The sequence below is a fragment of the Rhinolophus sinicus genome, chromosome 18 (assembly GCF_057876585.1).
Source record: "Rhinolophus sinicus isolate RSI-liver-muscle chromosome 18, RSI-T2T, whole genome shotgun sequence".
Taxonomy (NCBI): domain Eukaryota; kingdom Metazoa; phylum Chordata; class Mammalia; order Chiroptera; family Rhinolophidae; genus Rhinolophus; species Rhinolophus sinicus.
In genome coordinates, this window is record NC_142518.1 from 72,914,072 (window position 1) to 72,938,885 (window position 24,814).

At 49.1% G+C, this 24,814-nt stretch overlaps 1 protein-coding gene across 15 annotated transcripts in view; it reads left to right on the top strand.

Annotated features, from left to right (window-relative positions):
• The window catches only part of FRMPD3 (FERM and PDZ domain containing 3), a 133,829-nt gene that overhangs the window by 51,543 nt on the left and 57,472 nt on the right, over window positions 1-24,814 (top strand). For 6 of the 15 annotated variants that reach the window (XM_074323514.2, XM_074323528.2, XM_074323515.2 and 3 more), the window contains 2 exons: window positions 20,380-20,534; window positions 23,624-23,726. The exons of 1 other annotated variant lie outside the window; for it this stretch is intronic. In XM_074323514.2, the coding sequence (XP_074179615.2) occupies window positions 20,387-20,534; window positions 23,624-23,726 (251 nt within the window). In that variant the 5' untranslated portion in view covers window positions 20,380-20,386. Of the gene's footprint in view, window positions 1-3,979; window positions 4,058-17,801; window positions 18,355-20,379; window positions 20,535-23,623; window positions 23,727-24,814 lie in introns of those variants that run through there. 8 more of the 15 variants (XM_074323525.2, XM_088795313.1, XM_088795317.1 and 5 more) reach the window with 6 other exon arrangements.

Genomic DNA, 24,814 nt, shown 5'->3' on the forward strand with positions numbered 1-24,814 from the left:
CTACTAACTACAGAGCCAGCTCCCCACCCCCTGCTGCCTTCTTTTTTTTCCTTCTGTGAAACAACCAGGGCCCACCTGATTCAGAGGCAGGGAGTGGGGCATACCTCAATTCAGAAAGCCCTTGACAAATGGTCAGGGACAAATGGTCAGGAAAGAAATGACTCTAGAACTGGAACAGTGTCCTGGAGGGCCCCAGCATTAACCCTTTGGTTGCTGGATCGGAAAGCGGTGGGGACAGTTGGAGGACACTCAGGTTCTTGGAGCAGCAGCTGTTTATTGATCACTAACTCAGGAATATCAGATCTGAGTAGTGTGATGGTGGTAGAGTGCTCACTGGTGGAATGGCAGCCTAATCCTGGAGCCGCTGGAGTCAGTCCTGGAGGACATAGGGGATTCGTGGGCAGAAAGCTATTGCTGGGCAATGGAGGGGTCCTGTCCCCAAGATGGGGTGGGGGACAATGAACAATTCTCCCTTTTCTCCCTAGCAGAGGTAGGTCAGACACTGGCTACATTGTTGAATAACAGTGCCAGGCTCATGCCCGTGGTGCCAACCTTTCATACCCTTCTAATTTCTGTGCATACACAGAGCCATGCCCAGTGTCCTGGAATGAGGGCCCATTCTATAGAAAACATCAGCGTGTTTCAGAGCCATATAGCCTAGAATCCGAGCCTGTTAGAACAGGAAGGGACCCTGGCAACCAGCTAACTGAGTACTCTCTATTGACATATGGGGAACTGAGGCCTAGAAAAGAGGAAGTATAGGGTCATAGATCTAATTAGTGCCAGAGCTGGGATGAGCAGCAGGATATCCCTATTCCTAGCCTGCTGTATTTTCTGTTGCTTTCTATGCTATTATTCCAAGTCTTCATTATAGTCGAGGGAAAATGCCAGAATATCCTCAGGGCCAGCCTTACGCATAGGTAAACACAATGTGATCAAATATGTCTCCTCAGTTGCCTGTCATCGTGCCTGAAATTTCACCGTCAGTGATTCATTCCTTTGGATCTTGAAGCTTTCTAGTCTTTCTAGGGGATAGAGATGGGGGATTTATTGACAATCATTGAGAGAAAGGCATTGCAAATTGGACTTGAGATATACAGCTGGGAGAGAGCAACAGCAGCTAGCCCAGGAAAGAATATGCAGGCTGAGGTGGGCATGGGAACTCCAGGTGAGAATCTGAATCCAGGGCCCCAGACCACCCAGATGAGGCAGGGAAGGAGTATTTGATACACCCACGCCCAAAACTTCTGTCATGCCCTGGCTGGGGTGTGCACAGGAAACATTTCCCCAGGAGACTGTCCTGTGACCTGGGAGGCCTGAATCACTGCTGTGTGGCCCATGCTGGGAAGAAAGGGCAGGAGATTAAAGGATAACATCAGGCTGTCTGGAGTGTCCACGGGGGCACTTTATTAAGAGGAGCAGCCTGGGCGAGATAGATGTGACAAGGGAATCTATGAAGACGTTGAGAGGAGCCTCAGCCTCAAGAGGGATGGGCTCCTACACCGCCAAGGGGGAGCCTGGGTGTGGAGTCTGTCTGTTCTGTGCCTGTCCCAGGGACATGCTGGCTGAAGGTGCCATGGCCCACGGCTGGGCTCTGTTCCATGGCTGCCTCTGACTTCCATTCTAGTTCGGCTCCAGAGCTGTGCAGGGCAGCTCTGGGCTTGGCTGGCCATGGTACCCAGGCTCTGAGCCCTCCCTGTTCTGCGTCAGTTCTAGCATTTTTATATCAAAGGGGCTTCAGGGTGATAATCTGATGGGGGAAGGGAGAGAAAGCAGGGAGGCTAGCAGATTTGTCTGGAAACTGTTTACCTGGCTAGACCCCAAGTTTCCTTAGAGTGTGTGTTTACTTTGGGTAGGAGGGGGTAGGGGAGAGTGCTTCTGGAAATTGGGGATTCATCTTGAAGCTACGTTTTGCATAGCAAGAATAATATTGTAATTTAAGATTGTAGGTCTGTTTGGGATGGCTTGCAAGGGTGAGCAGAGCAAGCCAGAGACCGTCCCAGTGGCTCCACTAGTTCTGTTGTACATCTAAGCTAGCTGGGGTGAACCCAGAACTCCCAGCTTCCAAAAGAATAGAGCATCTACCCTCAGCTCCACCTTCTGCTGTCTGGCATGAGCCCTGTGCTTCCTGAAGGGGTGTCTCTGGGGGCCTCAAGTGGTTTCTACTCACACACGTGCAGTCCTCGGCTCGGGTGGGGGGAGGATGCTGCTGTTGCCAAGAATTAGAGACCCGGAAGCCAAGACTACCCCACTGGTTCCACTCAGGTCCCCCAAATAATCCCCCTGGCGTAAGGCCAGGTCATCACTAACCCGTGTGTCATGGGTACTGCTGAGGGAGGACGATATTTCACAGAGCAGAGACTCCTGCCCAGGTGCAGGATCAGTGATTCCGGGAAGATGGAATCCAGTGCAATCAATTTGGAAGTCAGCCACAATTTCTTTTAAGATTTACTTCCCAGCAGCCCCCTCCCACTTTGGAGACAAACTAATCCCTAACATTTGTCTAGTGGCTTTATACTTTTCAAAGCTCCTTCTCATCTATTACCTCCACTGATCCTCAAAAACACCCCCATGAAGTAAGACAGGAAGGCATTATTAGTCCTGTTTGACCAACAAGAAAACTGAGGTCGCAAAAGAATATGTGACTCATCCAGGGTCACACAGCTATTTAGTCAAAAGAGCTAGGACTTAAAATGTGTTTCCTAACTTCCAGCCCTGTGTGCTTTCCGCCTCCCGTGTAGACTTCCACACAGAACCATGGAGGTGCCCAGCACGTAGCACCGTGCCTGACACATATTACGTACATGCTAATACATATTTGCTAAATGAATGACTGAATGGATAAGTGGGGGGCAAAGCAGGAAGAATACAAATTCTCAAACTGCTTTTTCCATGATCAGAAGACAAAGGCAGGAATACTGTGTTATTTCTTAATTTTGACGAGGAAGGAAGGAGTAAGAGATCTTTCCCGTTTCATAGATGTCATTGCCAGGGCACGGAGGTTAGGATAGCTCCCCTGGAACAGCCACAGGGCTTAATTGCCCGGCAAGGCTGCTTTCCACTCATCCTTTAAATAGGAATGGCTGGTATGGGCCCTCACTCCAGTACCAGGAAGGAGTCAGAATCAGCCCCGTGGGAAGAGCACCCTCCCAATGTTGTCCCTGCAAGCCCCTTCTCTCTTCCTGTCCCCACCAGTGACTGCCCCCTCCCTTAGGGCCTCTGCACCCCACCTTTGACTCCTCTAGCACAAGCCAGACCACACAGGCTCAGTGTCTGTCTCCTGGATGGCCCCTGGTCCAGGACTACCTCCCATTACACTGTGTGTCTCCTGCAAGGCCTGGCACATCCTACATGAGGTAAAGAGGGAGGGCCTCTCCCAGCCTGGCACTAGGTACTGCAGTCAGCATCCTGCCTCCCAGGGCCCCACCTCCACCTCCACCAAGCTGCTACTTATCCCTACTCCTGTCAGAAAAATGGGGAAACAGGAGGTTGAGACATGTGCTTTGCAGTAGAACAAAGTGGCTTTTGAGGCAGGCAGCGGCCAATCTGAGATCCCTCTGGTTTCACATCTTGGCCCCAGCGTTTATTACTAGCTCCTGTATTTGGGGCTATTGGTTTTGCTCCCCTGAGCTTTGGTGTTATTTTTTTGTACAATGGAGAGGATGCTGGGATGAGAAAATGGATGTAAAGCACAGTGCCCAGCAGCTGGATTCTCCGCCAGTCTGTATAGTGGAGCCCCCGTTGGCTTCCGGCTCCCCCGGGGGGTCCCGTCCAGTGTTGTGGGGGGAGCTCCTCCGCCCGGGGATTGCAGGCGGGCGGGCAAGAGGCAGCAGACGCGTTGTTTACCAGCTGCCTTGCTAGTTCGACACCGACACCTCGTCCGCGGCTTTGGGGCTGAGCCAGTCGCCTCCTTCTTTAAGATTCTGGTCACAGCAGGGGCTGGGTTTCTAAGGCAGGCGTGATTTCTCTCTTCCTACAGACACCGCTGCCGCTGCTGTCGGAGCTGGGCACAGCCAGGGGCAGCACGAGGGGGAGGCGGCCCGGAGAGGCCCCGACAGTAAGTACCAAGCTCTGAGCAGTCGGGTTTTGGGCTCGCCTGGGAAAGGGCCACAAAGCGGGGCGCCTGGGCAAGTGAGGCTAGGGTATGTGGGGTTGGGGGTCGGCAGCAGAGTGTTGGGGTCCTCGCCGGCTCTTCAAAGTGACTCAAGGCGGTGCTGGCATGGGCTCCTGGTCCTGGGTGCGCATCCACTCGGCGACCGCAGTCGATGGACGGAGTTGGCACGTCCGTAGCCCACATCCCCCACCCCCCACCTGAGCCCCCAAGGAGCAGTTCAGGGGGTCAGGCCGCCCACCGGCCCCTTCACGGAGCTGCCTGTGAGGAAACTGGAAGGCAAGATGCACAGTGCTGAGGTTTTGTACGCCCGTGAGAAAGTGACAGCGTGAGCGGGAAGTTTATTGCCGGAGGGGGCAAAAGGAGAGCTAGAAGCCTGGAGGGCAGCCGGGGCGACACCCTCCAGGCTTGGCCGAGTCTTCTTGGTGGTCCCTGTAGTCCCAGCTCCGCCCCAGGGGCGTGGGGGGGGGTAAGCTCTGAGTCGGAAGTGTAGGGGCTGCTAGGCGTTTTCTCCCAGCGCCAAGGCGTCTTCAAGTCCGGGGTACCCAGGCGGGCCTGCCCTGGCGTGGCCTCAGCCTTCACGAAGCCTTGCGGGGCAGAGAGGCAAGCCCACTCTGTGAGGTGGTTCTTCACTTGTAAAAACCTTGGCAAATGGGAATACACGGGCCCATACCTGTCAGTTTCTTTTCTGGAGCTGTGTGAAACTCAAGGGATGGGGGCCTCTGCGATCACAAAGGTGAGTTTATCCTAAGTCACTTAGTCCCCCTTTTAGAAAGACCCAGATCTCCTGCTCCTCTCCCTCCAGCCGCTCATCTTTACCTGGCCTGCCCATGATCATAGTAGCTGCTATTACTATGTGCCAAGCTTTGTGTTAAGCTCTTTAGGTGGTAAGAAGAATTCCTATACAATAACAACAGTAGCTGGCATTCACCCAGCACTTTCTGTGTGCCAAGCATAGTTTTAAGTGCTTTACATGTATTATCATATTTAACCTTTGCAATAACCTGTCTGGTAGTTCCTGATATTATCCCCATTTTACAGATGAGAAAATGGAGGTGGTGGAAATTGAGACATGGACAAACCAAGGTCCCACGGCTAGTGAGAAGTATAGCTGGGATTTCCACCCAGTCTTACTTCAGCACCCCCACTGTTAACCACTAGAAATAGGATGAGGAGTTGGCTTAAATGAAGTAGTTAAATAGAGTTTGTTTTCCCCACAGCAAAACTTCTCTGATTCTGTAAATATGAAGTCCGGGCCCAAGGTCCAAAGAGATTTGAACCAATTTTCAAATCACCCCCATTACATTCTGTGGAGAAAGACAAACCCGGTGGGCTATATCAGTACAGCAAATCCTTTTAGTAGGTGTCTAAACATGGCAATGATAATAATGATTGTTAATAGCCATTATTGATTGAGCACTTACTTTGTGTATTTAATTTTCATGTCGGTACTTTGAAGTAGGTACTATCATGAGCCCCATTTTATAGATGAGGGAACTGAGGCTCAAGAGATTAAGTAATTTGCCACAGAGTTGGGATTCCAGCCCAGAGCCACTGCTTCCAAAGCCCAGGTTGGAACTGAATGTTGGCAGATTGGTGCCATTGCCTTCGCCAGCTGGGCTCCTTGAACTGCCCCCTCCCCAGCCAGTTGCCCGGAGCTCTGCACTATTCCCTCCTCTCCCAACCCCCTTTGCATTAAAGAAGGGATTGTGCAGACTGGAGGAGAAAGGGTTTCCTAAAGAACACGGAGCGTGCTGCGTAGACGGGGTTTTGTTGTACTAAGTGCCGTGCCTGTAACATCAATAAGTTGTTCTGCTTTATAAGTTTCATTAATTAGACAAGTGTCTGGTCTGCTGGCTTGGAGTTGCTAATCTGACATTATGGCTCTATCTGAGTACGTCTGTTAGGAATTATTTTCTAAAAAGTTTTTAGAGCCTTGCAATGCTGAGCAAAGCCATCTTCCCACCTCCTGGGGAGGGAGAAGGGGTTTGTTTCTTGGCCAGGACTTTAGTAGCAGGAACTGCAGCTGATTCTTGAGTAGTGGTATTGCTGTGCCTATTGATTTTCATCCCTTCCTCCCCGAAGCTGGCCCCTGTGAGCTGAACAGAATGTGGCCAGATCCCCAGGGGCTCTTCCTGCATCACACCTGGTCCTGCACTAGGGCTGCTTGTAACTTCCCACCGTTTGCCCTGGCCCATTCATAGAGCTGGCTTCCAGGGACCCTCTTCAGTGTGGGCGAAGTGGGGTGCGTGAGCTTCGTGGTTTTAGTCTCCAGTAGTGGCTGGATCTCAATGCATCTGCTGGCAATCTGTCCTTCTGGCCTCCTTCTGTGATGTGAGAGGGGGGCCTTCCGTGTGTAACTTTTGGGGGGTATGTAGGCTGTATGACTGGTAACCCCAGTGCTGGGCTGTGTCCCTGGTTATATCTGTGGCCTCTTCTGAGGGCACTACATCATCTCACAAGGCCACACAGAAGGGGCCAGTGGGTAACACAAGTCCTCTGCCATCACTCGTGCAACCAGAAATGAAAGCTCCCCTTCACTTTTGCCTGAATGTATTCTACGATTTCTTCTTCTAATTGCAGTGGCTTAAATACCTAGAGGTTTCCGTCTTTACAGAATCTTCCTTATAATTAGTTTGCTATCATGTTTGACATTCCTTTCCTGGAATGCCCTTCTCAATGTTGTCCATCTACTGAGCTCCTATTCACCTTGACCACTCAGCTCCTGGTCTGCTGGGAGTCAAGAGGTGGGGGGAAACGGGCCCTCCCCTGTGCTCCGATAGCATCCTCTGCTGCCTCTTGTGGTGACAGGTAACACATGGTTTTATATTTGTCTGTTTATATACCTGTCCCCACCTCAGACTGCAACCTCCCCGAAGGGACAGACTTGGCCTATTTTATCTCTGTATCTCCAGTATCCAGAACCATGCCTGGCACATAGGACGTGCTCAGTTAAATTTTATTGCATATGAATGCTATCTAAAAACTGGTGGAGGGAGGCTGTGACTCACAGCAGGGGACTCCGATATTTGTTCCCCTTACAAGAAGGGAGATGGGAGCTGAGTTTGCATTATTCTGGAATAGAGTCCTAGCTCTGTGGATTTTAATCACTGGGGAAAAAAATGCAAATACAGTGTAATGCCAAAACCTGAATGCTTGGCTTTTCTGGTTAATAGAATGTTCTGGGTAACTGAAGGTTAAGCAAAAAAAAAATAATAATAATAATAATAATAATTGTTTCCTTACCCTTTTTGGTTCTTTCTGAAATGCCTGGGTCTGCTTTTTCTACCTTAGTGAGTCAAGTCTAGGGTCCATCTTTGAATCCGTGTTGTCGAGTAGGAAGCCTGCAGCTTCTTGGGATCCCTTGAGAGTCTGTCTCTCCCTAGCCTGGTTGTAGAGTAGAGTACAGTCTGCTTACTACCACCACCACCGCCCCCACCCCCACCCAAAGAGAAGCCCACAGGCCCTTTGAGGTTTGCAGTTTTACTGGCACCCACCTCCAGGAAACAGGATGTCCAGACTAGCAACATAGGGGAGGTGCAGTGTTTGGGTGCCAACTCATGCCCTCTGAGATAGTAACTCAGCACCTGTTCCTGCCTTTGGCTTTTATTCCTAGGGGGAAGGTTCACCAACCTCGCTCTCCCTTTTGTGATCCCATAGGATCTTTCCTTTTCTTTAGGAAAGACCTTATAATTCCTTCCTCCTTCTCAGCAGGAAGATGAAGTTGGGCAGAATAAAAAGTGTCTCATTGTCCTGAGGCTGTAGGTGGCATCTCTGGATACCTCCAGATGGGGTGACATGAGTTTACCAGGCCTCTGCTTACATAACCTCTTTTGTCGAGTTGCTTCTTGGCCTGATTTCTGCCCTGCCCCCACCCAGTACTCCTGGATGGATAGCTTGGAGACGTACACCAGGCGGAAGCCGAGGGTTCCTCCTGTTTGTACCCTCACAGGAGGTCAGCCTGGCGCCTGCTGGGCATGGTGCCTAGGCTTCAGATACTACTTGCATCATCTCAGGCAAGGAAGGGGAAGATGGGCATCTCGGCAAAGCAGCGGGATAGATGTGCGTTTCTCTGTCCAGCTATGACTAGACTGTCCTGCCCGTCTCCACACAAGCTCCCCGAAAGGACCCCGGGAAGAGGAACTTGTGCCCTAGCAGAGCCAGACATGAGAAGAGGGAGCAAGGAAAAGGTTTACTCACTGTCTCCCTGGGTCTACTCCAGCTTCTTGCTTTTTAGCTAACCTCTCCCCGGCACCCTGCCCCGCCCCACTCAGGCTGTAGTCTCCATACCTCCTGCCACAGCCCCTCTGCTACCCTTCTGTCTCTGGGCCTGTTCTCTATGTCTCCCTCTCTCTTTGCCCCAGTCTGGCCCCTTCTGTAGTACCCAGCTGCAGTCCTCTAGAAAGCCTTCCCCTGCTGCTTCTGGAAGTCAGCAGAGGGTGGACAAAAGTGAAGTAAATAAACTTCCAAGGTCCCTGCAAACTCTGGGATTCTCTGGCTGTTTGACCAGTCAGGGGTTGGGGGCATCCCAGGCTGGGGGTTCAGACCATCGATGCCTGGTACCCTCACAGAGAGGAGGGAGACAGCACAGCCAGCCAGCAGAGTAGGTGCTCATTTGGCTTCAGAAGGCTTTGCCCAGAGTCCTGTGCAGCTGGCGCCTGCCAGGTAGCCCCCAGAGGGACGCTATTTGAGGGTCTTTGGCTACTGGAGGCAGCTACTTCCTAGCAGCTCCTGCCCACACCTGCTCCCCCTGTCCAGCCTCCAAGCCTTGTTTACAGTTCACCCCTTGGCAGACTAGAGGCTAGGATTCAAGAGGAGAGAGAGATCTGGGTGGCCAGGGACCCTCTCCTGGCTTAGTATTCTATGCCGGAACTCTGCAGCCCAGTCTGGCCTCAGAGAGATGTATTTACTGAGGGGGAGAATTCAGGCCTGCTGCTCCCTTCCATGCCAACTCCACTTTTCCAATCATGACCATTCCCTTTCCCACCTTCTGGAATGTTCTCCCTTTCCTGTTTTCTCCTCTTGATCTCATTCTCTTTCACAAGAAAAATATAGCCTCTGGTAGCTGGGGAATTGGCCTACGTTGGGACAGTGGGCTGGGTCTCTTCTCCACGCTGCTTCCGATTTGCCCCTTGCTTGCCACATCCCCATCTGTGAGAGAGGGTGGGTGCTATAATGCTGTCGGTATGGTATGTCATAATCACAGTCCCCCTCCCCAAAGAGTTTGATCACTGCAAGCCCTATACCAGAAGGCTCTTATTACCATGTGGCCCCTTTCCCAGTAGCAGGAGCTTGAGGGCAGAGCCCAGGGGTGGGGTAGGGGCAGTGCAAGGGCATTTAGAGAACAGAAGAGGCACTGGAGTGGGCCTCCAAAAAGCTAACGCAAACCAGAACTGGCAGGCACAGGTTCTCTGTCGGGCTTGCCTTCTCCAAACCTGTCCTTTCTTCTTCAGTGTCTCCAAGGCCCTCCTCTTGCCTAGTTTCTCTGCTTCTGTCTGGTTTTCTCTGCCTCACCTCACCTCTCCCCTCCCCTCCCTCCCGGCTCTGTCTGGCCCCCTTTCCTGCTCAGCTGTCTTCCCCTCCATTCCTCATCTCTCCCCCTCTGGCCCAGTCAATCTCTGTCTCTTCCTCCCTCAGAAAGATTTGGTGTGGTATACGGAAGATGGGGGCTGGGGTGCCCAGGGCTCTTTGGAGTGACATGACAACTCCTTCAAGCTCTCGTGAATATTTCATTGCTCCAGTTCCCCCTCACTGCCTCTGCCAGTGACAGGTGAGTGAGGGCTAAACTGCAAGGATCTCTGCACTAACTCTGCCACAGCTCAGTGGCAGCAGCTTCAGACCTTGTGACCCACGGTGCCATATGGCAGCAGCTTCACATCTGGCACAGCCCTCACATCTGTCACCAGGCTGGCAGCTCCAGCAGGGAGAGTTTAGGAGTGTGTCTGGGCCTATTAGACAATGTGTCTGAGTCTATTGGATGTATAGCCTCTGAGGGGAGAAGTCTGGAGGAGAGGTAGCAGCTGCCAAGTGGGTCCTCTGCAGTGTCCTCTTGTCCTGTCCTCTCGGAAGCATCATGGGGGTCATTCTTTTGGGAGGTTACTCCAGGCTCCCAGGTATTTGTGGAAGGACAAATGGCTTTGGTCTCTCTACCTGCTCTCTCATGACTTACTAGAACAGGTGACAGGTATCTCCATTCCAGCCCACTAGGGGAAAGCATCGGGTTAGACAATACGAAAATGAATCCAGATACCAGCAGGTTTCCCAGAATACGCCTCTCCAAGCTTAGCTGAGGAGGAAGTTGCAGGGCCATGCAGACCTGGAGGGAAAGAGGAAGGTAGCCCTAGTAAAGTACCCAGATTGTCTACACAGAGACTTTCAGGAGTGGAAAGGACTATCCAAAGTCATCCTGCCCCCACCCCAGCCTCAGGCCATTCTGAAAGAAAAGTTCTTTGTCCTTTAAAGAAACATTTGTTCCCTGGGAAGGAACAGCTGTTAGATTTCCCACCCTGGTATCCCTAAAAGGACTGGAGCCATTCTGGCTCCCATTTCTTCTTAGAGTGTGACCCTCCTCTTATTCTTCCTTTCACTCCATTTTCTCCCAACTTTCGTCTTTCACCAGAGATGTTGAGGGATTTCTCCCACCAACCAGGTTCCCCATCCAGAAACCTGTTTTTCACAGACAGGCAGAACCAGTAGGCATTTGATAATGAACTGCATTAGAATGGCCAGAGGATTCAAATCTGTATGCCTTAAGATCATTCCTATCCGTGCATCCATTGAGCCATTTAGAAAATATTTATTAAGCACCTATTATGAGCTGGGTACCATAGTAGGCGGTGGAGATACGCTGTTGAACAAAAGAGACATAGTCAATACTATTACGGGGTTTACAGTCAAATAATCACATAAATGAATATACAATTACAGATCATGATGAGTCTCATGAAGGAAGCAAACAGGTTGTAGTAACAGGGATAACCAGGGCACAGTTCTCAGGGAAGACCTCTGTGAGGAGGTGATATTTAAGTGATGACCTGAAGGATGGAAGATCAGTCACGTGAAGAATGGAGAGGTTTCCAGGAAGGAAGAAATACCAAGTGGGAAGGCCCTGATGTGGCAAATAACTTGACGTGTTCAGAAGTTGAAAGGAGGCCAGTGGAGCCAGATTGTTCTAGGCAAGAGTAAGAGCAGCATAAGAGGGGTGTGAAAACGAGGGCAGGAGGAGGTCACACAGGGCCTCGTAGACCATGGAAAAGGAGTTTGAATGTTATTAACTTGCAGTGGGAAACATCTACAGGGTTGAAGCAGGAGCAATAGGATCTGATGTGAACGTGTGCAATATCTGTAGAAACCAAACTTAGAAGGGGACAGCAGTGGCTACAGGGAGACCAGAAAGGAGGCTGCTGCAGCAATCCAAGGGAGAAATGGTAGTGGCTTGAACTAGGTGATAGTCATTGAGATGAAGAGTGTTGGTCAGATTCTGAGCGAACAACTGTGAAAAAGGATCAGAGATGGGGGCTGAGGGAAAGAGAGAGACGGGACTTGAGAATAACTCTGAGGTTTCTGGCTTGAGTCATTGAAGAGATGATGGTGCCCTGTACTGAGATAACATAGGCTGCAGGAGGCCTAGACTTGTGGCGGGGCGGGGGCGTAAATCAAGAGTTCAGTTTTGGACATGTTAAGTTTGAGATTCCTGTGTGACATAAAAGCGGAGACTTCAGAATAAATAGTTGGAAGACAGGAGTTTGGGAGCTCACAGAAAAGGTGTGGGTAGAATGCAAATTTGGGAGTTGTCTGCATATAGATTATATGGTATTTAAAGCCAGGGTAGTGATGAGATCACCTGGAAAGAGAGTAGAGAGGGAAGAGAAGGCCCAGGACTGAGTTGGGAGAACTGCAGTGTCTAGTGATGAAGCACAAGAGGAGAAGCCACAAAGGAGACTAATAAAAAACTGTGCAGAAAGGTAGTTGAAGAGTCAGGAAACAGTCCCAGGAGCCAAAGGAAGCCAGCATTCCAAGAAGGAGGGAGTGGTCAACTCCATCAAAAGCCAGTGAGAAGCTGCCTAAGATGAGGAGTGAGACGTGATCTTGAAGATGATTCATGACCTTAAGAATGGCTCTGTAGAGTGATAGAGATGTGGAAGCCAGATTATAGTGGCTTGAGGAGCAAGTAGGAGACGAAGTGGAAACAATATGTGTAGAAAACTCCTGAGCAATTTTGCTATGAAGGGGAGCTGGACAAAGGGGCACCTGTAAGGTAACTGTGGAGTGGAGGGAGGTGGTTTCTGATTGTTTTCTTAAGGACGGATAATTTCCATTGGCATGCTAGCACGATTCTGGACAAGGAGAGAGATTGATGATTTAGGTAAGAGAGTGAATGCCGAAAGGAGCAAAGTCCTTCAGAAGATGGGAGGGGATGGTACCAGAGCAAATATGAATAGATCTGCCATTGATAGAAGAAAGATCCTCCATTTTAACAGGACGGAAAAGGAATCGTGGCTACAGATGCAGACAGGGTAGAGTGTAGATTTGGTGGTAGTCAGATGAGAGAACTCTCATTTGATGGCTCTGTTTTATCAATAACATATGGAAAAATGTCCTCAGCTGAGACCTGTTGGGACAAATGGGAAGGTGAGGAAGATCAAGGAGAGAAGAGGAGCTATGAAATAGTCATCTTAGAGATCGTGAAAGTGGTAGCCAGACAGCGTTGAGAATGCATACCAGGTTTGAGACTGTGAATATAAAGTGAAAGCCATCTACAAGTTGTGAGGTTTTTCTCCAGCTGCCTTAAGCTACTCAGAAGCAGGCATGAAGAATGCATATGGTTGAGTTCATCAAGGAGTGAGGTTTTTGCATTGAGTATAGCAGAGGAAGAGGAAGTAAGGGACTTGAAAGTGTTTGCAAGAGTATGATTATAATGATAGATCAGCAGCTCTAATCTGGACATGAAGGGAAGTGAAGATAAGGAGTTTGAAAGGGAGTAGAAAAGTAAATAATTAGGGGCAAGTGCTTAGAGAAAGCCTCTCTGAGGAGGTGACTTTTAAGCTGAGACCTGAAGGGTGAAGGGTAGCCTCTGCAAAGAATGGAGGGAAAGATTTCCAGGAAAAGGAAATACCAAGTGGGAAGTGAATACGTGATCATGACCTGTTCTGACGATTTCTGCCGTAGGAATCCTTATGAAAGGTAAACTGGTAGGGTAGACGGGGATGCTGGTGAGGGAGATTGGGAGGTGGTGTAATATCTGATGACAGCCCCAAATCTAGCTGTGACAGTGGTGTGAGGGACGGAGAGAAGCGGAGGCAGCAGTTATTGGAGCCCTCCTCATCACCGTGTGGATGTTGAATTCACCAATGATGATATCAAAAGTTGGAGAGGGTGCACCCGTTCGAATGACTATTATTGAAAAAAAAAAGAAAATAGAAAACAATAACAAATGTTGGCAAGGATGTGGAGAAATCAGAACCCTTGTGCATTGCAGTTAACAATGTAAAATGGTGCAGTCACTGTAGAAAACGGTACAGTGATTCCTCAATAAATAAATAAATAAATGTAGAAATACCATACGATTCAGCAGTTCCACTTGTGGATATACATCCAGAAGAAGTGAAAGCAGGAACTCAAACAGGTATTTGTACACCCATGTTCATAGCAGCATTATTCACAATAGCTGGAAGGTAGAAACAACCCAAGTGGGTACTGACAGATGAATAAAATGTGATATATATATATATATATATATATATATATATATATATATATATATATTTCAGATTTTAAAAGGAAGGGAATTCTGACACATGCTTACATCATGGATGAACCTTGATGACATTATGCTAAGTGAAATAAGCCAGTCAGAAAAGGACAAATATTGTCTGATTCATGTATACGAGGTTCTTAGAATAGTCAAATTCATAGAGATAAAAAATAGAATGGGGGTTGCTCGGGACTGGGTAGAAAGGGGATGGGGAGTTAGTATTTAATGGGGACAGAGTTTCAGTTTGGGAAGATGAAAAAGTTCTGGAGATGGATGGTGGTGTTGGTTGCACAACAATGTGAATGATTTTAATGTCACTGAACTGTACACTTAAAAATGGTTAAAATGTTAGATTTTATGTTATTAATATATTACCACAATAAAATAAAAAAGAGTTGGAGTAAAGGGGAAGATCACGTGTGACCGGGAACTAAAGTCCTCAGTGAATGTGGGACTGCCCAGGAGGTTGTAGATAACAACAAGGAGGGAGGAAGAGGAATAGAGTTGGGAGGTAGGCATGTTCCTCAAAGGAGCAGGATGTGTTTGCAGAAGGAAGGAGTAATGGCTTGGAGGAGGCCTGGCAAGCAAGGAGGGCACCTCCCCTGCCTACAGGTCCTGAAAGTCTTGAGATCTGCGAGGGGAAAAAAACAACAACAACAAACAGCTTCCACTTGAGAAGGCTGATGGGAAAGTGATGTCATCAAGGAATAAACCAGGCCTCCACTGGCAAAGAAGATAAAGGGCACTTTCAGAGAATAAATTAAGGATATAGGGGAGTTTGTTATTGACTGAGAGTCCCAGCGGGCACGGTGGAAGGGTTTGCAGGGAAGAGAAGGGTGACATTAGGTTATGAACACACTACTGTAGGGGTGAGAGTCTGGCCTCTGAGGGATGACCAGAGGCGAATAGACTTCTTCCTGATGGGGACTGAAGCTGACAGACAAGTGAGGCCTTATGGGCTGCATCTCCCATACAGGAGCGTGGACTTAGAGGTGTTGTAGGAAGTCTGTTCTGGGCCTGGGGTCTCCGATATGTGCCCTCTGGTGTGGTGACTCAAGGGAGGACTGCTCTGACAGACAGCACTGGGGTGGCCCTCAGTTTACCTACTCATCCTCTGCTGGGCAACTGCTTAGTCTATAAGTGCTTGGCAAAAATCACATAGGAAAATTGGCTCTAGAGTCGGCCAGACCCGGGTTAACATGGTGATTCCACCAGTGTATACAAGTGTGTGTCCTGGAGCAAGTTAATACTCTTCCCAAATCTCAGTTTCCTTATCTGTAAAATGGGTTGTTGTCAGGCTGGAGTGAGGCAATATGTGGCTAGAACCTGGTGCACAGTGAGTCCTCAAGAAATGGCAGCTATTGCTTTCTGTACTGTCCTCTCTTTCAGCATCTTCCTTGCCTTCCTCCCAGATGTTTCCCATCCTCAGGCTGTCCTTTTGCTCAACAAACTTTTCAGTAGGGCTAAGTAGTACCCCATCTTTCAGATCTTTCTCTCCTTTCCCCTAATGCAACCTTATCTGTCTTATTTCATATTTGTTTCTAGCCCTCTGTATTCTCTCCTGGGGTAAATCTCATTCAGTGAGTGAATCCTCTGCATGAATTTGTGTCCTTTCTCCAAGATACCATTTGTGTTTTAATGGGGCCTTCAATGGCATACCCCAATAGTAAAATCTCAGTCCTCCCACCTGATTGTGGCCCTCCCATTGTCTGAAAATAACACTCTTTTAGATGCTTGCTTCTCACAGTGTGGTCTGTGGACCAACAGCATGGGCACTGCCCTGGAATTTATTAGAATCTCAGACCTTACTCCAGACCTACTGCATCAGACTCATTCTAGCAATACCCCTAGGTGATTCATATGCACATTCAAGTTTAAGCAGCAGAAGTGAGGGCTCCTTTACAGGAAGAAGGGTTTGTGTTCAAGCTCCTTACAAGAGGGCTCCCAGCGCAGCTACTTCAGAGCCCCGGAGATGGGGCTCCCATCCTTGCCACCAGGAGAAGATGGCATCTCCTGAGGTTCCAGCTGCCATGCTGGATCCCTGGAGTTTCTGAGAGAGTCAGGCTCCTGTGATTGGAATCAGAGGGCTAATTGGCCCCACATGGCTCCAAATCCTGCCAGTTGTGAGCAGAGTGACAAGACTCCCCAAGGAGCCAACCAAATGTAAAGAAAAAGGAGCCAAAGGCGAGGAGGGATGGAGAACTGAAAGCTGATGCCTGGGAGCCTAAGCCGTTATATTTCTACCTTCCTGCCCAAAAGTGCAAGGGAGAGAACATCAGCTCAGATCTGATCCATCTTCTTCTCACTTCACTTGTCCTTTAGCCACATCCTGCCTAGCAACAGTTGTCAGTGTGAGCTCCAGCTGCCAATCCCTCCTTGGACAGCTAGGGAGGGGATCAGTTTAGCCACAGAGGAACTGGAGTCAAGGCATCTACAGGGAGCCAGGTCGACTGATAGTTGGGTCAGAGAAAGCTGCCTGGAAAACAAGGGGACCGAGTGCATTTTGGGGCTGCCTCTTAGAGGCAAGGAGTTGATGGAGGAAGGGTCTGGGTTGTGTGAAGCAGGCGGAGTTTATCTCCTGCTCTCTTTCTCTGCCTCTGTGGCCACTCTGAGTAGTGCTACCAGTAAAATCGCCACTTCTGCATCTGCGTGATATGTTTAACCTTCCAAAGTGCTTCTGTAGCCATGATCTCATTTCAGTCTCCCAACAACTCTGAGTGAATGGGCTCGGAGACAGGTTAATTAGGATGTAGGCTGGCCATCCAGACCTCACCGGGACTCTGGTGCTGCTTGCCACAGGGTTGGGCCAGCCCTGTGATGGAGACTCAATAGCCAGAGGTTCCAGGCCCCTGAGTGGGTGTAGGTGGGGGTACCAGGTTTGTGGGCTCTGTCAGAGAGATCTGGCACCAGCTGGGCTGCTAATGTGCTTCACCTCTATAGGTCACTTCTTCCTTGCCTACCTTGGGAGCTGGGATGGATGAGGAGCAGTCGCCTAGCCTGTTTGGTAGGATAGTTAGACACTGTGAGGAGATAATGGATGTAAAAGCACCTGTTCTTGGATGAGGTAATCAGTGTAAAAATGAAAAGAACCACATGGCTATGAAGTGTTGTTATCATTAGGCAGAAGAAAAAGGCTAGGCCTTTACCCAGGCCACTGACTAGAGAGGGCAAGCCTTGCATAGGGTGAGGGGCTATCTTTGGGGGCCTTGGGTAGGAAGGGGACAGAGCGAAGGCACCATGTGCTTTGGGACAAACAACAGAAGAAATAGCAGATCCCAGAATCAATTCCGAGTGGGGTGGGGAGACCATAAATTTCGACTACTTCATAATTTTGTTCAGGGTTGCCCTGTTTGAAGGTACCAGAAGCCAACTGTCTTTCAAAGTCAAATCGTCTATTTCCCCCAGGAGGGAAGTCACGTGACCCATGGACAGCTGAACTCCCGTCATCTGTCACTGCTTGCCTTCAGTGTCATTCCCAACTCTCCAGGCACTTAGCAAATTTCAGAGGGACTGAGCTGCAGGCATGGAAAATGCAAACCCCAGGAGGAAAGGGACAACTTTCATTTGCATTGTAAAACGGCCTTCTGGTGGTCTGACAATGCGGGTGTTTCTTCCCTGACTACACAGGCCTGGAAAGGCCCAGGCAATGTGAGGAAAGGACTGCTTACAGAATTTGTGGAGGATCTAGTTAAGGACACTTTGTCCAACTCAGTTAGGGACAACCCAGGGATGAATGTGCTCCAGTCACACCTGGAGACATGTCTGTGGCTGTGGGACAAATAGCTGGATCACTGTGGGAAGATGGGGGCTGCCCATGCACAGAGCTTGGCTTCTTGTCTCTCTTTCCTGGCCATTTAGCACAGTCTCTGCCTGTTCCATGGCACCTTCTCCAGTTCTTCCACCCCTTCTCTGAACATACAACTTGGATCTTAATGATGGACTTCATATACTGTTCTCAGTTATCACTCTGATTCTCTTGTTCAGTATACACTTGTCTCTTCTCCCTGCACTAGACTGGAAGCTCTTTGATGGCAGAGATCTGTGACTTCTCTTGTGTCCCCTGGAGCTCCGACGATCTGAGTAGGCATTCCACAAATACTTATTGATGGATTAACATGAGTCAAAACAGTAAAGCAAAACACTCGTGTCACAAAAGGCTCTTAACGTGTTGGTTCTTCTGGCTCCAGGAGTGTCTGTTTTAATCAATATTAGTAGTACCTGAAGGCCCAATGAAGACTGAAGTGTCCCGAGATTCAGAAAAAGAAAAAGGTGGCAAAACTGAGTCTGCACTGGCCAGGGGGCCCTGAGTACAGGACAGTGTACGGAGTGCTCCCATGTGCGCCTGGATCTTCCTTGCTGGTGTCCCTGCTACCCACGCCACAGTCTGCACAGCCCCACAGGCTCTCATCCTCTGGCCTGCCCTGGCTGGTGCCCGTGTCAGAAATGAGCTGGTGTCATCCCAAGTAGAAGCCTCTTTTGTGCCAATAAGGTTAGTTGACAGGAGGCAAAGGTCTCATTTCAGAAGCATCCCCGAGGGTGACGCAAGATGGCAGCTGCAGGGAGATGTTCTCTGGCTCCCTTCAAGGCCAAGCTCCTGCCTGCCACTGGGAGCAGAAATGAGAGAGGTGCCAGCCTGAGGCCACCCTCCCTGAACCCTGTCCTGGGACAGTCCCTATCCAGGACACCAGCCAGCCATGTTCCAGCTTCTGAGTGACTTTCTGTTGAAAAGGGACTATTTGTCTTAGCAGTGTGGGAGGGAAGGAGCCAGTTTCTGAATTTACCTTCAGGAGGCTTGACCTCATCATAGCAGCCCTTTGTGCCTCCCTAACGGGCAACAGACAGACCCTCTCCCCCAAGCAGCTAGACTTGATGTGGCTGGATTCAAATCAGCCATGGTCTGTCTTTCTTCCTGAGTTCTTCTACCGTGTTCCCCCGAAAATAAGACCTAGCCAGACAAGCAGTTGTAACGTGTCTTTTGGAGCAAACATTAATATAAGACCCAGTATTATACTATATTATATTGTATTGTATTATATTATATTATACCCGGTCTTATATTATAGTAAAATAAGACCGGGTCTTATATTAATTTTTGCTCCAAAAGACGCCTTAGAGCTGATTGTCCTGCTTGGTCTTATTTTCAGGGAAACACAGTATGATAGAGACAAGTCCAGGACTATGAATTTCTCTTTTATGCAATTACTCTAAATCTTTTTCCCCCATAAATAGTCCTAAAGCTCCTCTCTAATTACTGAATTTGTGTCCTGATGTATGTCCTAATTGCTTGAAACCATTTGCTGCTGATGAAGTTGGTATTCTTAGCTAGTCAACAATCACTCATAGTGTCAGAACCTCCCACTTCTTTTACAAACCTCACACTAGCTTGATTAACTAGCTCCTGGCCCTCTGTATCTTATTCAGAAGGGCTCACCCTGGAACCTTAATTTTCAAGAATACACACATTGAGGCTAGGAAACTCAACCAATGTATTAGGCCAGAAATTCAGAGGGTAGAGTGGTGCCAAGTCAGGGAGCTCAGGCTCTGGGTCTCTTGACTCTGTTCCCCTCTCTTCTACCTCCATCTGTCCTGCCCATTGGCCATTCTTCATTCCCCTCTTTAACTCCTTCCCTGCCCCTGGGAATGGCCCTAACCCCTTAGGGCTCTTCATTCAAATACTGCACTCAGACCCGCCCTTGCCTGCAGTATGCCTCACCCGGGCCCTTGCTGTGAAACCTTTATAAATTCCTTGTGCAATTCCTGAGGTTCAGGAACTTAATTTGTGAGCATCAGAAGAGCTCTCTGTAATCCCTCCCAGGTATTGGGGCAGCGATTTCTCTTCTCCCAGCTCATCTGGGGTTCAGCTCTGCTGGCAGCCACAGGATGCAGCTCCCCTTTTTGCCCACAGGAGTCATTTTCCGGTTGTCCCATTCACTGAAATAAGTTGGCATATGTACAGTTGTGTAAGGCAGCGGTCCTCACACATACACCATCTAAATAGTTTATTGTTGTATATGACCTAAACGGTATTCAAGTTTAAAATCGCACAAAGATTTGATGAAGGTGCCCCACATCTGGAAGCGACTTCACAGTCCTTCCCCATGGACTTGCCTGTTTTGTAGTCTCTTTCCTCAAGGTGTTGGTTTCTTTTAAGGAGCTAATAGCCAATTCAATGGGTGCTAACAATTAACCTTCAGAATAACATACTTGCATTTAGGCTCCTTCTAGAGTCCCGATATCTTGAGGAAACGATTGACTCTAATGTCAGGCTCTGTGGCACCAGTTTCCTCTGTTGTCTCTGGCCATGTAGACCAGCGGCTTCTCCTTTCTAGACTCCTGTTTCTCCAATCTGAAATAGGAGGCGGTCATTGCCTCTGCTGGTTCCAGAGGATGCAGGAATCTGAGTGTGTGAATTCTCGGGTGCATGGCCAGCACCCTAATTGGTGTCCCTCCCAGCTGGTTCTGAGGCTTAGTTGCCTTTGCATCTTGTTTTGCTCCCATCTTCCCCTTCCCCCAGTCATGTGATGCAGGAAGAGAGCGCAAATGCTATGGAATGTGAGCAGCTGCCAGCAGAGACACTGCGACAAGTGACCATTCACCGAGACCCTATATATGGCTTTGGCTTCGTGGCTGGCAGTGAGAGGCCTGTGGTGGTGCGATCTGTGAGGCCAGGTAGGTGTCCCTCAGGCTGTACCCCTGGCCCTGGCTCCTATCCCCCAATACCCACACATCTTCCCTGAAGAGCAGAGCTCCCGAGTATACCGTGTTTCCAAGGAAGTTGTGAAGAGTAGGTGAAGACTTACAAGCCAATCACTGTGTGAGGGACCTGGTCTTTTAAGACGGATTGACACAAATCACTGAGGCTGCTTGGGGCTCTAAGGAAAAGGCTGCAGTTGATGGTTTAGTGGAGCCTGGGTCTTAATAAAGCTTCCCTTTGCATAGAACTTTCAAGGAAGAGCCACAGTGCCTTGGATGAGAAATTTAATTTCAATTCTACAAGTATTTTTAGATTGCCTACTCTAAGCCCAGCAAGGTTGTCGGGGAGTACAAGGCAGTTCCCATTCCCAAGAATCTAGCCATCAGGCTGTGGAGACTGGTACTCATTCATTAAATAGGTCAGCCATTGAAGACTGGAATCAGGATACCGACCATAGGTGGGAGAGGAGAGAGGAGAGGAGAGGAGAGGAGAGGAGAGGAGAATGAAATCTCTGAATGCTATAGTGACAATAACAATAGCTACCATTGATTAAGTAACTACTGTGTGCTTTACATCAGCTGTTTAATCCTCACAGCCAAGCCTGCAAGGTAAGTAATATCATTCCCATTTTACAAATGAGGAAACAGAGGCAGAGACAAAGAGAAATGACTTGTCCAGGGTCACTCAGCTAGAAAGCAACAGAGCCAGGATTTGCACCTGAGCCTGTCTGATGCCATGTGGGAGAAGTGGAGCTTGAATGGGCCATGTGGGTTGGAACAAGTGAAAGCCCTACCTGAAGTGTGAAACGTGACATCATGAATGAAACGGAAAAGGGCCTAAGCACTGTTTTGTTCCAAATCTGCTAAACGTTGACAGAAAAGACATAGAGAAAGTAGCTTTATTCCTGACTTTCTGGGCCTGAGGCTTTAGATGTTTACAACAGTTTCTCGCTCAGTCAAGAGGAGCAGCCGGAGTACAAACTGGTCTAGCAGAAATTTGATGAATTTTGCAATCCTCAGAGGAAAAGAAAAAGATTTTTGTTAGCTCTCTCTTCAACTAGAGGGCATAAAGGAAAAAAACAAAAACAAAAACAATTCAGTACAGGAGTTGGTGGCTGACCTAAGGCTCCCAAGTCACTCAAGCAGTTTGGCAAAAGGTTTTTTAGTCTCCACTCAGAAAGCAAATTTGTCCTCGGTAAGAGGAACCAGATAAAACTTAGTAACAGACCACCAGAAAGCCCTTGTTTCACTTCAAAGGAGACAGAATTCACAGAGCGGAAGGAAGCCCCCAGGTACACTAGACCAGGGCTTCAGCTTGTATAATGAAGAGGAAGAGCTGGAAAAGTAGAGAGAAGGAATGCCACAGGTGAGGGCCACAGAAAGCCATGGAGCTGGCAGGCCTAGCCCTGTGAGGACTTGGGCTGCTTCACAGAGCTGTTCTGGCCCAGGTGGCTCCCAAATGCAGAAGACTTGTTTGGTTCTGTATTTGAGACCGTAAGAAAAGACCGGTATCCTATAGGAGATCGATTATAGTTGAGCATGCCAACAAATCAGTGTGTGAAGCACCTAACCACTGCCATCAAAGAGTTGACTTCCATGAGGACCATCTCCATTAAAAAGAAGGAAGGCACAAAGGGAGGGAAGGACGGAGGGAATAGGTAGAGTGGCCTTCACCTAAAAGATTGGCATTTTTGGCAGAGGTAGAATTAAATTAGTTGACGGAACTGTCCCTTGGAGGATATAACAAGTACCATTTATGAAATTCTTACCAACATCAATCAACTGTTTTAAGTATAAACTTATCATCTCATTTATCTTCCTAACATTCTTACGATGTGTAGGTCCTGCTATTTTCCCATTTTACAGATGAGGACAGAGAGATTAAATGTCTCTTCCAAGGTCACCCAACTAGTGAATGGCAGATTGGGATCAGAGTGCAGGTCTGGCTGGCTGCACAGTGGATTCTTCACCACCACGCTCTCTGCTCCTGAGGTCACTGTGCTGTTGGGAGAATTGGCTGAGTGGGTTGAGAACTGTTGCAGTCGGAGTGGTGAACCCTGCTGGCGGAGCCAGCATAGCCACCCTCAGCACACAGGCCCCACATTCCAGAGCCATTGAGCTGTGTGCTCAAGTGACGTAACTGCTTGGTTTTTGTTCATGTTTTTGGAATTTGCACAGCACACTTCTTTGTAGAAAGAAGGAGCAGTTGGGATCTAGCCCTTTAAAGTGGACACAAACAAGAGTCCAGGCTGGTTTGAGATTGGGGCATATCATTAAACATTTCTTTCAGGTTTGAGTAAGACTGGGTCTGACATCTCATTCTCTCTGAATCTCTAAAAAGCTTTTCTCCAAGAAGCTCTTTGCTAAACACCAGAGGCAGCACTGCCTGTACCCCTCCACCCCCACCCTTTACCCCAACTAAGAAGGTACGTCCCTCAAATAGGTCTGCTTTCTTAACTTCAACAGTAAAGATGGGAAGGAGAGAAAGTCAATTTTGAATTGCCCGTGATTTAGGGTCTGTGCCTTTCCCCACCACACACACACACTTATTGGAGAGGAGCATCCCTCAGAATTGAAAGAAAATAAACCCTTTGGGTCTTTTAGTTCATCTGCCTGTCTGCAGGCAAGTGAATGCCTAAGGCATTCCGGAACAGTGAGTATCAATAATGTTGAAGTAAGAAGATTCCTCCCATCACCCGTACTGCCTCCAGTAGTCTGGAAGTCATTGTTTGTGCCTGAGCGGATGCCTCCTGCTGAAATGAAAGTCTGTGTTCTTCTCTAGAACCAACCAGGAGAGCCCTCATTAACCTCATCTGAGGACTTTGCTACCATACTACTCCCAGCCAAAGGAGGGCCACTCCATTCTCTTTCTTCAGTCCTCTGCCCTCCAGCTGCCACAGGCAGCAGCAGCACAGAGCTCAAACACAACCCACACCACTAGCACCACTCAGCCTGTGCCATCTGGGGGGGTCTCAGCTCCCTTAGACACTGGTGACTGCTGCCCAGATCTGTGCTTTTCCAGCAGTGGACCCCAAGCCCTCACACCTCTCTCCTCTCCTCTGCAGGAGGCCCCTCTGAGGACAAGCTCCTGGCTGGCGACCGGATTGTGGCTATTAATGAGGAGGACGTGAGTGAAGCCCCCAGGAAGAGGTTCATAGAACTCATCAGGTAACGGGCCTTCTGGGCCTTGGTAGGAGCTGAGCACTGCCCCGTCCCCTGACTGTGGCATAGGGCTTCCGTGCTCCTCCCTGTCTAGGATAGAGGAGCCCTCCCAGGAACAGCAGCCCTAGCCAGGGCTCCTGGCTACCCAGAACTTCAGGGGCCAGTCCTTCTGGGGCCCCAGGGGCCCTCACACACTGTGGCTTAGCCTTCTCCAGGGATGTGAGCAGACACAAAGAACAGCTTCCTGCCAAAGCTCACCTCACTCCCTCAGCCCAGCTACTCCCCTCACCCAGGCCCCGTGGTTTTTGACTTACTGTGCAGTGGGACAGACCAAGTGACTAGTGAGAACCAAACATGCCATTAGGAGACCAGACTGAGATAAGCACAGTGTGAGCAAGACATTGTTTCCTACCCACCCCGCCAAAGAAAAGAACCAAGGAGAAGAAAATCTGAATCCCTCACCAGTGGGTTGAGGAAGGGAACCTGCCATTGTGGACTTTGTTCATGGTGTGTGTGACCCCTTTGTGCCCTCTACAGATGGGGGCAGGTGAGAGAGAGAATGGAGTGCCTGGACCACCACCATCTGTACGTAGGAGTAATCACATTGACTTGCCCCCTCCCTTATCCCTACATACACCATGCCACTAGCTACCACACACACCAAATACACACCACGCACACCACGTACCACACACACAACACACACACCACAGTGCCACCACATAGCACACACACACACACACACACACACACACACACACACACCATGCATACCATACCACATACCCCCACACACACACACACCATACATACTTATTTACCTCACAACCCACCTCATGCACGCACACACCCGTGCATAGACTTGTTGAGAAGGAAGGAGAGGATAGAAGTGAATTTTCTAAATTCCATGGGCGAACCTCAGTTTAGAAGACCTTGGCTATCTCTCCCCAAATGGAACCATGTTCTCTCTCTCACTCTCTTTCTCTGCCTTGTGTAGTCTTCTCCATCTCTGCCTCCATCTCCTTCAACCCCTCTTGGTTCAGAGTGGTTTCATCCCGCTCATCTTTCTTGTTCTCCCAAAGCCCACCTGCCCC